Source organism: Doryrhamphus excisus, chromosome 12 (genome assembly GCF_030265055.1).
Source record: "Doryrhamphus excisus isolate RoL2022-K1 chromosome 12, RoL_Dexc_1.0, whole genome shotgun sequence".
Taxonomy (NCBI): domain Eukaryota; kingdom Metazoa; phylum Chordata; class Actinopteri; order Syngnathiformes; family Syngnathidae; genus Doryrhamphus; species Doryrhamphus excisus.
Window position 1 is genome coordinate 6998289 of NC_080477.1, and position 17443 is coordinate 7015731.

The 17443-nt window shown below is 39.6% G+C and overlaps 1 protein-coding gene across 1 annotated transcript; it reads right to left on the reverse strand.

Moving 5' to 3' along the window:
- Window positions 1-167: 167 nt before the first annotated feature.
- cmtm4 (CKLF-like MARVEL transmembrane domain containing 4) lies at window positions 168-16460 on the reverse strand. The gene is made up of 4 exons (XM_058089655.1): window positions 15817-16460; window positions 10638-10814; window positions 3061-3159; window positions 168-1627 (listed from the first exon to the last, which is right to left on the reverse strand). Exons 1-4 carry the CDS (start codon window positions 16000-16002, stop codon window positions 1457-1459), a joined length of 633 nt encoding a protein of 210 aa, XP_057945638.1. The 5' UTR covers window positions 16003-16460; the 3' UTR covers window positions 168-1456.
- Between the last annotated feature and the right edge of the window lie 983 nt (window positions 16461-17443).

Sequence of the window (17443 nt, forward strand, 5' to 3'; positions counted from 1 at the left end):
CAGCAGTTAACAGTAGTCATTAGTCAATGAAACAAGCCCAAACTGCCACTATTAATAGTGGATATATGATTATTACTTATGAAAAACACATAATTATATAAAAACAATCAAAAAAAATCTGACCATTTTCAATTTCTTTAATGACAAACTTAGCAAATAAGCAATATATAATTTATTAAATACCTGCAGTGATTATTGCCATATTAATGATATACTGTATGAGTTTGCATACATGAAAATGGACTGGAATGGAATGGAATGCTTTGTTCAGACAAGTGTTCAAAAGCAGTACTGTACAAGAGCTGGAGTACGTTTAAAAAGAAGACCATGAGGTGGCGCTATACAGTAAGTAGACAGAAAAAAAACATGGGATTGATTAGTGTGCAGTGTCTGGTAAGTACAGTATATTCACAATGGAGTGCCAAGTAATAATTGGATTTCCTGGATGATAAATACAGATTTATAAGAGAACCAGAGTACTGAAAACTGTTAAAATGTTAAAAAAAAAAAGGGCAGTACCGTAAAGTTACAAACCTTCACACACAAATAGATCTATCACGTCTAATAAGGCATTCGTATTGACGCACTGGTTGATTGTCTTGCCAAAGTTGTCATAAAAGGGAACGGGGTACGCAAACACCTGAGTTCTAGGAATCCACTACAGATGTGTGTATCACTTTTACATGTGCAAAAAAGGAACCACCTTTTCATCGCTTCATTGTACTTGATCACAGTGTTGACACAAAACCAAATGGACACAAATGGAATGGATCCAAAACTTCATTTCTCACCAATTTGAAAGGTACTCATATTTCACCTCAAAATGCACAATATTCATATTGTAAAAAAAAAATATTTCACACAGCAAAGTTATCTGTAGTGGCTAATCATCACTGATGAAAGGCAGTTGAAGAAAAAGAAGGAATGAACTAAATCAGCGTGATTAAATATTTAATATCAGCCTCGTCTGGACAACAGCTGGTGTAAGTAAAGGAGTGGTTCCTTGGTTCCTGTTGCTGGATCATCATCGCCGTGCAATCACCTCACAGACAAGTGACGAGCGACTCACAACAGCAGCTCAACTACCCCGCGACTACTTCACAGTCAGATGCAACACGTGAAAAAGACAGAACATGAGTAGCTGCAAGGATTTTGCAGAGACGTAAAGTCAGCCATGTCTGCACCTCAGTGGAGGTCATCCTCGACATGAATAAAAGTTTTACTGTTTCCATTCTTTCACTTCTTCCCCAAAGTGAGTCTTTTTTTTTTATTGTGGAATGCTTGTGTTGGATTCATGGTAAACAAACCCGCAGAGCACATCTGTGCCTCAGGAATGGAGGCAGGAAGTCTTGTGATGTCGCTCCAAATCCTGACTTAGGTCCACCATTCTACTCCATACGGTGTCCTTCCCTGTCAGTTATCTGTTTTTTTCCTTCCAGCTCGTCTGATCGTCTTCTCATGCAAGCTCAGGTCGCGCTTCCATTTCTCCACGAGAGGCCGTGCGCGCTCGCATGTACTCGCTGCTCTGAGTTGCTCTCTGGCTCCCGCCAGAGTTGCCACGGCGCCAACGCCGAACCGCCAGGAAAGTGTTTAGGCCATACACACCTGTGGCCAGGAAGCCAAAGGTCTGCGTAGAAGAGGAAACAGGAAGTACAGTAACAATGAACGAAGGTGACAAACTGGCAGCAGAAATATTTCATGAAGCTGCCGATGCTGGATGGAATATTCAAACAATCGACACAAAAGTAAATACATGCACTCATGAACAATCTAGCTTTGTTTTGGTTTGTAATCAGCCAAGTATCATGTGACATCTGAACAAAGACACTTTACCAATGGGATAAGCCTGAGGTCTTAACAGACACGAGTTAGTCCTAATTGTTCTCTCTGCAAAGCCCCTCTGGTCTGAAGCCACTCAGACACCAACACTAAACCATTGTGGTGTAAATCATCCTCCATCATCCTCCATTATCTTTCTTCTTCCACAGTCTCGTGCATTAAAGAAATATAGAAAGTCGGAAAAGGCTCTCTTTTATGTATAGGAAAAGTACTATGGAATAGTTGAATTTGGAACTCAAACAATGCACAACGATGAGCCAATTCAAGAAACAATACAAGCAGTTGATGTTTGCTAAATACAAGGATGAAGAGTCTTGAACCAGTCATGATGTGCTATATATATCACTATATTGACACTTACTATGGTACCCATTATGTCATTGGATGCTCATATCACCTTGTACTTCGGTACAAGGTACATTATTAAAAAAAAAAAAACAACTTAAACTGTATTATGGAAAGCAGGAAGTGAACAAATGTAACAGTTACTGATTGTAAAAGTACCAGATGGAGGGGTAGGATTTAATAAGCTTTGCTTCTTCCTACTCCTTTTGGACATGTGGAACTGTGAACTGATTATGGGATGATATGTTTGTATTGGATTGCCAAAGTTCCTGTGCTTTGTCAATATCGTGCGTGCATTTTGCAAACAGCATATCAATCAATAATTTGACAAGATGCAATTACAGTTCCCATCCGAGCCAATCATTCATTCATTCATTCATTTTCGACCCCTTATCCTCACGAGGGTCGCGGGGGGTGCTGGAGCCTATTCCAGCTGTCTTCGGACGAGAGGCTGATTGAACTGGTCGCCACATACTATAGACAAACAACCATTCACACTCACATTCATACCTATGGACAATTTGGAGTTGCCAATTAACCTAGCATGTTTTTGGAATGTGGGAGGAAACCGGAGTACCCGGAGAAAACCCACGCATGCACGGGAAGAACATGCAAACTCCACACAGAGATGGCCGAGGGTGGGATTGAACTCGGGTCTCCTAGCTGTGAAGTCTGCGTGCTAACCACTCACACTGACCTCCATGCAGCCCCAGAGCCAATCAATAAAACCATCATTTGTGTTCAGGTTTTTTTTCCCCCTCCAATATCCGGGATAAGAATAGATCAAACATTCAATCCATTTGTAATTTCATCACCACTATACATCATTAAAGTAACAATTACCAACATTTTAACTGCAAGAAACAAAAGACTCACCACTGCTGCTATCTCTGTTCCAGTGTTGTGTTTGATACAGGCCAACACCAGGGAGGACAAGAAGAAGAAGAAGGTGCTGGCTGCCGTGTTGCCCAAATCCTACAAGAACACACACACACACATCAGGTGTTTGCAGTAATACTGCTCTTAACGTTCGCTCTAATAACCTGTCAGACTGCATCCCTTGAAGCACAGGAAGTACATAGTTAGACACGCCAAACCACGCCCTGATGGAGACAATGAGAACTAGAGCAGGGGTGGGCAAACTTTGACTCATGGGCCGCATTGAGTTAACAAAATTGTGCGGGGGGGGGGGGGGCAGAACATATATTTAACACACACGATTTTTCGCTTATAATTTTAATAATTTTAATAATTTTAATAATTTTAATAATTTTAATAATTTTAATAATTTTAATAATTTTAATAATTTTAATAATTTTAATAATTTTAATAATTTTAATAATTTTAACACGTATAATTTTACGCCGTGAATTATTTGTCTAATTTTAACACACACAATTTTTCGCTTATAATTTTAATAATTTTAATAATTTTAATAATTTTAATAATTTTAATAATTTTAATCATTTTAATCATTTTAATCATTTTAATCATTTTAATCATTTTAATCATTTTAATCATTTTTACGCTTATAATTTTACGCCGTGAATTATTTGTCTAATTTTAATTGTCATACTATCAGGTATATGTTCTCATTTCCTTTTTTTCAGGAGCACTTTAAACATCAGACCACATCATTTTTTTTATTTATTTATTTTTTTTTACTGAATAAGACATCCGACTTGAAAGTCATGTTGCCAGCTGGTATGTTAAAATTTGAATTCCTTAAAAGCAACTGGCGGGCCGGATTTAAACGCTTGGTGGGCCGCATGTGGCCCCCGGGCCGTAGTTTGCCCACCCCTGAACTAGAGTATATCCTCAACGTGTTCCCTTCCAAAGTACTTAGGAGAGGTTTGGGAAGGGTTAATGATCAAGTGATCAGTGTGACAGGCACATGACCGTCATGATAGGATGCATGGTTTCAATTATTTTACACATGGTGGCTCATATGATAAACACACACACAGCATTCTCCAAAGGGCTTCAATTCTCATTGAGGGTTTCATTCATTAACCACTCCCACTTAGCACACAAACACACATCATGACACCCATAGCACGTTAGACACGATATAGTGTACTGTACTCTCGGAGGGTCTTTGTCCCATGTTTCATGTGGGCCAGCAAACATATGACACATCCAGTCGGTTCAATCTCTCCACTCATTCTCACATTCCGTGTTTTCACCCGGCCGACATGCTGTAAAACCTAAAATAACACTACACACCCCCAAACCGCTGTCTCTCTCTGTCTGTCTGTCTGGCTGAGTCTTGGCCGGTCCTTATTGTGTTGGCAACGACAGCGACAAGACTAGCATCTTACAGCAAAATATTGTCATACTTTTAAAGTTAACAATTCCATATCTTTTTATAAGGGAAACATCATATCTATGAGGGATGAGCGAGTACAGCCAACTAATTCTGTATCTGTACTCGGAATGGGCAGGGCATAAACCAGAGGTGGGTGTATTTTTCTTTTTGACCCTCCTCTTGTGTTAAGGTCGGCACCGACGCGTTTTACATTTTAATGCATAAAAAGAATCACATAACATTTGTTTATTGCATCAAGGCTTTTTGACTTTGTCAGGAAACTCTATTTCAACAAAATAAAAACTTTTTTTTTTTTTTTACAAAATTTTAAAATGGTCTGGTTGACTATAAAATGACAATAATAAATGACTATAAAGCAATATTTTGAGCCACAACTGAAATCATAAGTGTACAATTAGCCAACACAATGACAACCAGCTCCTCTTCTCATCATGTAAGCTTCAGGGGATTCTCATTTTGACCGCTTTTCCAATATACCAGCAGAAAAACAAGGTCCAGACATGTGAGGGGAATTCACTCATTTGACTGATGGCTGATTTCACATTTACAATTTGGATCATGGAAAGAATGGCAAGAAGTACAGTGAACCAAGATCTGGACCTGTTCTACTTTTTCATTTCACTTTATACTAAAGTTGTGTTGCTGAAAACAATAACTTTTTCTACCTTTTCTTGACATTAATATATATATGGGTCAAAATTCACCTGAACACCATAGATTTTTCTTTAGTGATTAATACTAAAATGAGAAAATAAATAAAACTAATTGATTTATGTTCTATATAGCCCTCAGTAATAGCCAGGTAACAAAAGAACCTTCAATTTATTAATATGATTCTTTTGAGGTTCCTTTTACCATTTTTGGAAATTAAAATGGAGGGGTATATTGACAAAAAAAGGCGTACATGCCCACACCAAAAGTATTAAAACCAACATTTTCATGGATGAGGAAGCCTAAGAAGGTAACCAAGACATGAGAAGCAAATTTGATGGTTATTGTTTTTAGTGTATTTTATAGCTGATTTAATAACCGACCCGTTAACATAAGAGATGATACCAGAAAGCTAACACAAGAGGAAGGTTAAAAAATGGGAGGGGCGTGTCTTAAATCGGTACATTATTTTAAGTCAGAAATTAACATGAATTAATCGCTATATGTATTGTTTATTATTCAGCTACTGTATGTGTGCACTGCATGTTTGTGGAAGGGATCTGTCAGACTTTTTAGTATCAACTCTTCCATAACTTTCAGTTTTTCCTTAGTTACTTTTTCTACAATGTACAGTTCACAGGCCCATATAAATCCACAAATGGCTCGCAGGCCACACTTTGAATATGCTCGGTTGACATACTATTTCAAAAGGGAGGAGGAGTGTTAAATGATTGTGTTCCACCACGGCGAATTTTGTTGTGGACTCCTATAGAGCAGCTACACACAAAAACAAGCACAGAAAGCTTTCTAGATTTTCTAGAATCCGCACCTATTCCACCTATTCTACTCTGATGTTTTCATCTTTAGGCAAGTTCAAACCTGAAGAAATGTTTCCTGGAAGTTATTAGCGTTAGCTCCATGGTAACACGGTGAAATCTTCGACAAATAGCAGAGCAGGTGGAGGGAAAGCCTACAACTTGTACCTGGGAACATTTAAGGAAGTCCAGCTCAATGTGACCTCACAGCGAGCTAGAGAGCTAGTTTATTATCTGAAACTTTGTAACATTTTTAGGTCAGATACGTGGAAAAAGCATAATAGGGCCCCTTTAAAATGGAATCCTACTTATTTCAATTGTGTTTGCCTGTTTTCCCCCCTCCCAGTGTTTCCTCCTTGCACCCAGAATTCCTGCTCACGATTGACATTTTAGATCAGCTTCCATTATTTTTTGCAAAACAAGCATTCATCCACGGCATAATGTTATTTCCACATAGAAGGGGCCCCAGTGGGAGTTTAGGACCCAACTTTTCCTTGCAGCACTGCCAAAGCCGGGGTGAATTTGAGGAGATGGAGTCACATAGCACATAATCATATGATCAAAACCCTCGTGCAGAACTTGCTGACTGCAATGGCTGCATCAGGCATTTTTGAAGTTGGTGAAGGAGAAGAGGGGTAGTGAAAAGGTTTAGTGTGTGTACTTGGGTAAAGTTCCCTGGTGGTTAATGAGCGTGGAGCAGCTTTGAACATAAACGTCATAAAACAATGTGAGGTAGAGCAAAAGCATCGTAGGTTGGCCGCAGCTGGCACAATGTTAAGAAAAGGATAGTTAATTGTAGCTATACCACACATGAACTTGTTTTCATAAAAACAAAACATAAAAGTTTGCTAGACTCACACGAGGTCCAGAAATGACTCACTAACACAGAGACTCACTAACAAAGGCACAAGACATAAACATAGCAGCTGTTAATGAATAAATCATGGTTTTTCCTCAGTTCTCTTAGGTTCTCCATCCTACAGTGAATGGAAACCTCATTAAGCAAGTGACCAGAGAGTCTAGCAGGCCATGCGGAGAAAAAACAAATGAGAAAATGTAGACCATTTTGAAGAATAAGAACAAACAAGCATATTGAAAACGATATGAAAGTTTCCTGCAGTTTCTCGGAATTTATAAAACAATTTCATTTAAACCAAAAGAACACGTTTTTTCCCCTTGGTTGAGGCAGAATAGCATACCATTGAGGGCAACAAGGCAATCTGATAGCTGCACTTGGATTTGGGCATCTGGCTTAACATCCACCGCTTCAGTCTATGTCATGTAAGATGTGTGGCCTCTGGAATTATAGCTAAAAGCTATTTTCCACTCCCTGCTGCTTAGAACACACCATCGTGTGTATTTAGGCAAACAGTAAAAGGCAACCAGAGTAAAGAAAACCCAACTAGCTCATTTGCCTACAGCTGACGAGGCGTTTTCTGGTAACACTGAAGCTCTTGGACCTCCCACCAACATCCTTACTTTTTACACCTTGACATGTGCAAAAATCTGAACGAGCCCTTCACACTATAAGCATAAGTCCATTATTTGCTCCATTCTTAAGCACAGAAGAAGAATCTAATGAGCAAGACAGGGTCAAGTTCAATACATAGATACTGTATTTTCCGGACTATAAGTCACACTTTTTTTCATAGGTTGGCTGTTCCTGCGACTTATACTCCAGTGTGACTTATAAATTAAAAAAAAAAACTCTTTATGTTACATAAACACTGGACACCTTTATTCTTTGTGTAGCCTAATAACCATTGTGTTAGTATATCTTACACCTATTCAGCCTGTTCTCTATTATTTTATTGATAGAACTTGCCTTCCAAGAGGACGTAAAGTCTGTTTTGTCAAGTAGTTTGTAAAAATACATTACCCGCAAAAAATGCGACTCATGTATGTTTTTTTTCTACCAAATTATGCATTTTTGGCCTTGTGCGACTAATACTCCGGAGCAACTTATAGTTCAGAAAATATGGTACACCCATCTTCTTGCCTGGAACGTAGGAGGAAGCTGGAACACCCAGAGACCCCCCCCACACACACGGGGAGAACGGTATATAACGGTATAGTAAAACAACAGCCTCATGGTGTCATCTTTCAAAGAACACTAAATTCAACACACAGCAACTTAACACTCAAAAGGTATACCTAACAACAGCTGCGGTTGTAACTATGGGCCATATAGGCAATTGACCAAGGGTGGCATTCTCTTGGGGGGTACTGGAAAAGGGAAAAAATTCTGCTCAGACGTCATCAACTGTCTACTAGTACGTGACCAAACCAAACCAAACTCATTAATAATCATATTTTTTTAAGTAAATTAAAACAGTAATTAAAAAATAAAACATATTTCATTCTTGATATATTATTTTCATTATATTGCAGACCAATAATCTCAAACATGTTCTTTCACTACTAAAAAGTAAAATAATTGAGTCAATATGAGTTGGTTTAGCCTTGACTGGTAGCCGAGTGCAATTCAGTGCCGTTATTTTTGTCAACAAAACATGGAAAAGAGGAAGTTAAAGCCATCAGGTGCACAATTTAAAAAGAAGAGAAAAGAAGAAGAGAAACGGGCCAAATATATAACTTAATATAGTTACAAACACATATACAACATATACAACACGATACAAACACATCGTCAGTCCACACAGGGCATCATTTGAGTCCAAACCGCCACTGTGCGACAAATATACAAACATGTCCCAATATGATTTGAAAAAAACAAACATTTTGAAATTTTCCCATAAGGTATTGTGTTTGAGCATCACATTCATTGGGGCGCTGCAATGACGTCAGTTTCCCTCTGGGCTTTGGGTCCTCTGGCTCTCTCTGGTGGACAGAAGCAGCATGGCAATGCCATCCACCATTTTCTGTGCTTTCTATGCTCTTCCAATTGAATGGCTTTCTCAAATGAAATGAGTTATGTTGAAACTTTTAAAAAGTCATATTGGTACATTTATATATTATTATATTAACATTTGATTGTTAAGTTGCTGTGTGATGAGTTTAATGTTGTTTGTAAGATGAAATTCGTGAGTCAGACTGGGATATTGAGTAATTACCTCCTACAATTTCCAATGGATTGACAAGCTCGTTATTATTTTTTCAGAGCTCATTATTGGCTCCTGTTAAATAAAGAGCTGCCTGGTCCTCACAGACTTGTGTGTGCTACTCAAGTAGTGCATTAACAACATAAAAAGACATGATTGTACACTAACCGGAGAATGCAAGCAAACAAAGGCAAAATTGTGGTGTAAATTTTCCACAAACATGCTAACTGGGACAGACGCTAACCGAGGTTGTACTGTATAATAATGTACAACCCCCAGGGCATGTCGAGTAACTTCTTGTTGGGGTGTGGCATTCCCAAGCTTGGCAGGTCATTCATTTGTATAAAATAGTATTGTTTTACTGGTACAGTAAACCTTGAATATATCGGATTCAATTGTTCCCACTGGTTTTGTCCTATATATGCGAAATCCGTTATATGCGTATACCGGAAAATGTCCGTTTTACGCATATATCGGATTTATATCCGGTATATGCGTAAATCGGATTTTATCCGTTATAAAAAGGCACTTCCTTGACTATGTTTCCAATGTACCTGGACGCGCAGGCAACGCTGCAAACGCTGCAAATGACGTCGTATAGCGGCCTGTCACGATTCGGCGAATCGGAGCGCCACGATGCGGCCATCCGATATATGCGAGGGAAATTTAATGGAAATGCATTGGAACGGGACTGGAAATTTTGTCTGAAATAGGCGAAATCCATTATAAAAAATCCGATATATATGCAATGAATTTTTATTGGAAATGCATTACAGAAAAATCGGTTCTTTTTTATCTGTCCGTTGTGAGCGAATTTCCGATATATCCGAGTCCAATATATCCGAGGTTTACTGTAGATTTGTTGCCGCACAGTGCCCAAATGGTTAGCATATAGGCCACACAGTCAGGAGATCGGGAAGACCTGGGTTTGATTCTCCACTCGGGCATCTTTGTGTGAAGTTTGCATGTTCTTCCTGTGCGTGCGTGGGTTTTCTCCGGGTACTCCGGTTTCCTCCCACATTCCCAAAACATGCATGTTAGGTTAACTCTAAATTGACCGTAGGTATGAATGTGGTTGTTTGGTTGTTTGTGCCCTGCGAGTGGCTGGCGACTCCGCCTCTCGCCCAAAGACAGCTGGGATAGGCTCCAGCATACAGCGACATAGACAATGGCTGGATGGATGGTATATTTGTGTGTAAGCATCGCGCTCGACCTTGTGTGTTCCATGTGTTACTTTTGGTTGCACCGTGAGTGAGATAGGCATTTAGGTTGATAAGTTCCTGTTGATTTGTGATGGGTATTGATGTGAATATCAAGTCGATTCAATGCATATTAAGAACAACATCTCAAGCAAGATGAAGTTTGCTTCTGACTACTTTCTGTGCAACTCAAACTTTACCAACGCCAGGCAAAGAAAATTGGTTTTCTACTAATAAATTGCCTAATTGTGAAGATTATGTGCACAAAAAGTCAGGTTTCCTCATATATAAAATATCATGTTTTCATCTAAAATTTGCAAGGATCTACAAACCGAGTTTGATTCTTTGCAAATTCTGGTGTAAATTTCACTATTTGCTATTTGAGTTGTGTACTAACCGTGAGGTTCCAGTTGATGTGGGGCACCTTGGTGTGCAGGTTGAGACAGAAAATCACAAGAAGGGTGCCCGTGACCACAAAGGCGCTACAGCTGACAAACTCAAAGAAGTAGACGCCTCCACATGGGGAACACATCATGATGGTTTCTATGCAGATGAATCCGATGAGTGACAGGACCTGATGTGAGAGGGACCAAAGTTTGAAATTATTCACAAGATACAGGTAGACACACTGCCAACAATTTTAAGTAGCTGCACATTCCTGCAAAAACATCAACATGATCAGTTTGAGAGCCGTGTCACAATAAAGATCATTTAATCACTTTAAGGTACAGCATTAGTTTCAATGTCAGCACACAAGTTAAACAAAAAATGCTGAGTTGACGTTTCTTTGAGTTACATTTTCTCCAACATCCGCAACCATTTTTTTCCAGGCTAACCACGGTGACACTAAATCACCTACATGTTAAATGATTGACTTATATTTCATATCAAGGTAATGTTTGCACGGCAAGCCAAGGAGACGGCTCAGGTTTTGCTTGTGAAACCAAGCTAAGTGTATTTTGAAAAGCATTCCAATAGTTATCATTTAATTAGTTTCGACAAAATGTTCTGTGTCCTTTTCATTACTTTTGAAAGCAAACTTTTGCTGAACTTTTGCTTAGTTACAAACGCTGAAGTACATATGATGAAATCAGTGCATGTTTTGAGAAACATTTGCAGCCCATTCTCCATCCGCACTCTTGCAGGGACCATTTACTCACTTGTTTTAGATTACTGAAAAAACTGACGAGGAATGCCATGCACAGATCATCAGCACAAAGACGGCTGTAACATTTTTCAATGTTTGTACAGAAATTCCAGGCTGACCCAATGATGGAGTGATTGTCCTATGAATAGACCAGAGGCCAAGAACCTCCTGAGTCCACTCCTGGCAGCCCCGTGTGGAGGCCTTCCGCCAGGCAAAAGTCATCAACAAACCACAGTATGGCAGGAATTCTCCTATTTAGGTATTCTTTGGCCATCTAAGGCCCGACAAAACCGCATGGAGATTACCACGTGGGCTCAGAGCGGTCCAAAACCTAGAGACTCAACAGAACCAAGAAAAATACTGCAACATCCTGCCTAGACCAGGTCTGCCATTGTGCGAAAGTGGGCTTGAGTTGAAAGTTTAATTGAGGTTAAAACACAGACTAAGTCTGTGTCTGAGGTTCAAATTGATGCATATTTCAAGTTCACCTTTCGCTGTGGTAAATTACATGACTATAACAGTGTACACGTGTACAGGTGTCCAAACCAGGCCTGCATAAAGAGCAATTGACAATAATGATGATACAACCAAACTAGTGTAGGTCAATACATGCTAAGCTATCTGACCAAAATCTCCATATCGTAGCTTTGTGTTGTAGATGACAAACAAAATGTGTACAATAAATAACACTAAGTAATTGAGACGCTTACACGACTCGCTTACCATCGGAAATTGGATTCAGCTCCAAAACTTGATCCCGTTTCTGTTCAATATGGCTCACACAAACATCCATGCATACATTTTCTATGCCGCTTATCCTCAGATTGTCAATTGTGGCCTGTGGAATGTTGGCTGTGCAAAGTTGCTGGATATCAGTGCGAACTGGTACAGGCTGCCATATACGCCGGTCAAGCATATCCCAAACATGCTCAATGGGTGACATGACCGGTGAGTATGCTGGCCATGCAAGTACTGGGACATGTTTAGCTTCTAAGAATTGTGTACAGATCTTTACAACGTGGGGCCGTGCATTATCTTGCTGAAACATGAGGTGATTTTCATGGATGTATGGTACAACAATGGGCCTTAGGATCTCATCAAGGTATCTCTGTGCATTCAAAATGAAATCAATAAAATGCACTTGTGTTTTTCATCCATAACAGATGCCCGTTTGTGGCAGGCCTTTTGCCGTATACCCCCCCCCCTAAAACATGGTATTTTGCCATGTATCAGGAAAAGACTGTTGAATCAGTTAATCTTTTTGACACTGCTGAACAAATGTGCTTTACAGTCTAATTAGCAAACACCCGTTCCTCAACAGCAGACCTTGCTCCTCCAGTTTAATGAGGATTCCTTGCTAAAAAAAAAAAAAAAGTCAATTGTTACGGTGTGTCACTACACTCCCAAGTATATAAATATTTGGTTTTGATATGACACTCAGGAAACGTTTGAGCACACAAGAAATTCACTCTTCGGAGTGAATATGCCACAAAATGAATAGTGGAATGATACAATGTTTTTTCTTGCACTTTTTTCTTTTGCCCTAACTCATTTTCGTCTAAATTTGCAAGTGCTTAGGTGGACAAACACAAGAAAAGAGTGCAGTTTTCCCCCCATAACAAAACCAAAAGGGTTACACCCAAAGAGAAGTGCAAGGTTGCACAGGCTGGAGGGTGATGTCAGGGGGAAGATGTCTCTAAGAGAATACCCCCCACCTCCCACCCCCAAACCCCCACCCTCCAGTTCCTGTGTCGCAGGTGCCAGGCAGACAAACAAGAGGAGGAGGAGGGGCCACAAATATCCATATTGGATAATCTCTTGACGAATAATACAGTCTGTGCAAGTGAACAATCACACACACCACCTATCTATTCTTTTGGAATTATAGCCATTGTGAATTATCATTAAAATACGTACATACACACTTCTGTGCAATGTGAGAATGCAGTGTGAGTGTTGGAAACCTTAATACAAAGAGTACAATATGTATGTGTATACTGTGGCTGTGTATACTTCTGTCTCCCTTCTAAAGCTGAAAAAGTAACATTTCAACCAGGAGCGACCGCAACGTCTCACTGAGCAGGAAGTGCTCACGGACATTGGGGACCATCTGGAAAGTTCATTCCATCCACACTCTGACACATCCCCTTAGCGTAATATTTCATTACGACTCCTCACAACAGTAATAAAAGGTGCTGGGGAAAAAAACCATATAGGATTAATGTAATGATAATTCCAACAGTGATGGAGGGCAGGGCGTGGATTTCATTTGGACTTAACAGGTTTCGTGTAACAGAAGGAAGTTGGTGGCTTGTTAGGTTTTGTTTATGTCGGTACTGGTCCCGTAAAAGCTTGTAAAGTCATTCATCTCTAGAAGCTGACTCTCTCCAGCAAGTGCAAAGTCCTGTAGAGCGCCAAGAGAGCTACAATTAGTGCCAACTGAGTTAACAGAGTTTAGTCGTTAATGATCTGTCCTCCATCCTATTCATTGAGACCTTCATCTGGCACAAAAGATACAGGGCCTCATCCGACACTTTTATTGAAGTATTTACAGAATGAGGCAGTAAAAAGGAAGAAAAACCATCTGGTTGTGAGACTAACATACCAAAGGCAAACTTGGATGGCTCTCGGCTGTCCTTGTTTTGTGAAGGAGACATACTTTATGACTAGCTTTAAATGAATTGTCTGTATCAAAGCAGAAGGGCATTAGCACGCAGAGCTCAGAAAATGCTTACAGTACATGATCCCGTGTTTAATTGTAAACACATTTCTTGAGACTAATTTGGAATCCACAAAAAGCATTGGGACAAGCGGCAATGAAAGCTACAGGGAGTGAAAATGGAGGAAAATAGGACGTTGATACATTAATAAATTACAGTGGATGATAAAGGCAAACATCTAAGTTCAAACTAATGCGAAAACGAAAGTTTTTGGAAATTGTGGAACATTAGGTACTATCCGGTCTGGCTCCCCTAGTAGCCTGGAAATCAATTAGTCTGTGAACCTGCACAATTTCCCTCATGCAGTTGTTTTTGCCATTTGCAACACATCTTAAGCCAATTCCACTTATATTAATGGCCTCCTATTCTATTGCAATGTTCAGTAAAGGAGGCGCCAACTTCCTTATTTTCCCAACAAACATGGCAATTAAAATGGCAGGTGCTACTTCTGACAGTAACACTATGGACGCTCGGTCACTCACACCACCACCGATGCCGTTTCTAGTGTACAGACAATGCAGTGTGATGAAAAGCAGTATTATTCAATCACAAGTTTTATAAAGCTTCTAGTATCCACAAAGTTGACACGTTTTCATCAGATGTGACTCACTTTTACTCTATTTTGAACATAATTTCATCTAAATGTGAAAATATATTTGTTTGAAAAGCAATAACTACAGGTTTATACTGATGGAAATAATGAATATGTTATCAATATTCAAAATCATGACAGCAGGGGTCTCAAACACACTAGTTTGAGGCCCCCGCCTTGATATGAAAGTTTAATGTTAGTGCGACCCGCGCAAGTTAGATATGGATGCTGTATGGTATCATGTACCCAGAAAAAAATATTACGTCTGATTAATGTTCATGTTAAAGGTTAAATAACTGTTAATAGTTATCCTCCCTATCTGTGTGGAAGTGGTAAGTTTTTGGCTATTTAAGTTTAAAGGAAATAACTTGAAGGCTACCGTTTAGGTCGCTAGCTCTCTAGTTTGCGAGTTAGCATGTGTCTCAAGACCCTGCAGTTGCGCAACATGTTGTAAATTTAAAAAAAAAAGAGTATAAATGTGACTATAGTCGTGTTTTGTCATGTCTACAGGGCTCTAATAATGCTTTGTTCATTTTAATCTGAAAAAAATAATTTGTCTATCCACCAACTATATGTGGTTTCTTAAGTTTTTATTATTTGCCATTTTATTATTATTATATTTATTTATTACTGATTGATTTTCTTTCTTCTTGATTTGTTTATTTATTTTTCATCTTATTTTGTGCATAAAAATAAAAATTAAGATATTTGAGAACAGTGGAATGTTTTATCAGAGCTTTTCTTGTAGAAAATCGGAACCAAAGCAAAGTTTATTAATTTTTCTGTTTTTAATAAATGTGTTTTTTTGTTTTTTTTTTGTAAAACCTGATGCGGCCCAGCCTCACCCAGACCCTAGCTCCAGTGGCCCCCAAGTAAATTGAGTTTGAGACCCCTGCATTACAGTAAGAATGAAAAATAATGATCAAATCAACCAAGGAGACAATGATCATGAACTGAATCAGCCTTGACAGTCACTTGAAAACTGAGAAGCTAGCAGCTTAATTCCACGGTGACCATATGTTAGGGTCTAATTAGTGGACACACCGTGCGTCATGTCTGATTAGGACCACTTTGTTGAGCATTAGCTTCTCTTAACAAACACTGAATGACAGCTTACCACTTCGACTCCCTTTAAAATACCAAAGTATGACTTGAGGTAGTCCACATCGCAGCGAATCTCCCCAAAGATACCCCTCGCGTGGACTGGCTCGGTGGTGGGCTGATAGGGGCTGCTCGCCCCGGAGATCATGGAGGTGTTGGAGGCCTCGCCGTCCAAGCCCTCCGCCTCCTCTGTGCTCCTCATTGTGGCTCGGTTGTAATATTAAGTCTAAGTTTTTAAAAAGTTATCTAAAAAAAATTCACGCAATAGAAAGAACACTTTCTTCCATAACCTGGGCAACCGGAACTTCCAATTCTCACAGGATTCCAGCCGGGAGGTCGGTAGCCGGGGTTGTTCTATCCCACATTCCCAACTGAGATGGGTCACTTGTTCGAGTCCCACAGTCACCTCACCACACACGATTCTCGTGGGAAGCGCCAGTCCTTTCTGTCATTAAAAAACACGGAGCCATGAGGGACCAAAAGAGAGTCCTATTGTTAGCTAACTTATTAGCCCTGTCCCAGCAGCGGGAGCCCGTACTGAGGTAGCTCTCCGCGCCGCTCAGCTCAGCTCGCTGTGGATGCAGCCTTGTCTCCGCCCCTTGAGAACTGCACATACTTGGGAACGGAACACTCTCCGCCCGTGTCTAGTTTCCCAGTCTGGTCGGAATCATGCCATCGACACACGGATACTCCAACTCTCCCACATTAATTCATAAAACACATTAACAGAACACAAGACGCAATGTATGTTGTTCATTTAATTACACTGTGGAGTAGTATTCATTATTCATAATTAATATTTTTTAATACTTTATTTATATCTAACTTTTACCATTCATTTTCCCTCATTGATAGTTTTCTTGGAATCTAATTTAACTTTAGCATTTACTGCCCTCCGATGGTTAAAAATGGCACTACACTGTCAGTAGGAAAGGAGAACCTGCATCAACATACACGCACCATATTTGTTGTGTACACTTATCCAGACAGCTTGCCAAACATGCTCAATGGGTGACATGTGGAGTGTGTATGCTGGCCATGCAAATTATGCAAGTACTGAGACCAGAATTTGTGCAGATCATTGTGGGGGGCCATGCTTTATCAGTGGGCCTGTATACCTGTATGAATGGATTTTTATTTTTATCCATTCATTTGTGCTTGAAATTTCTACTTTTCCAAGGATCTATGGTTGTTGTGTAGTTCCTCATTGCAATAAAGTGATTGTTGATTTTAACTGATAAATGTTAAAAGCCGGAAAAATTCAGATTTAGATTGATGATTTCAGTTTTTAAAAATGATTGATATCGGCGATACTGGCCCTGTATTTACTTGGAATCTGATTGATACTAAATCTAGCGGTATGGGGTACCACTTTTGACCACCATTTGATGGAAAATACCACAGCCCCCGTATCAAACTGAGGCCCAGGGGCCAAATATGGCCTGTGCTGCAATTTCATCCGGCCCCCTGAACTGTTAGGAAAATGGCATAGAATTTGCCTGCCTCACAGACCTCATCACACAATGCTTACAGTAATCTAAGCAAGCGATTCCTCCAGTATTTGAAAAGTGGAAACAAGATTGTGTATATATTTAATTGATGCCATAATTAACAGTATCGCACACCACTACTGACCATTTCTG

Excerpts from the sequence above, each read along its gene's own strand:
- cmtm4 (XM_058089655.1), bottom strand. The coding sequence starts at position 16,002 with ATGAGGAGCACAGAGGAGGCGGAGGGCTTGGACGGCGAGGCCTCCAAC. Across the intron at positions 10,815-15,816 it reads TTTTAAAGGGAGTCGAAGTG|GTCCTGTCACTCATCGGATT; the intron begins GTAAGCTGTCAT and ends CTCTCACATCAG. Across the intron at positions 1,628-3,060 it reads GAACAGAGATAGCAGCAGTG|ACCTTTGGCTTCCTGGCCAC; the intron begins GTGAGTCTTTTG and ends TCTTCTACGCAG.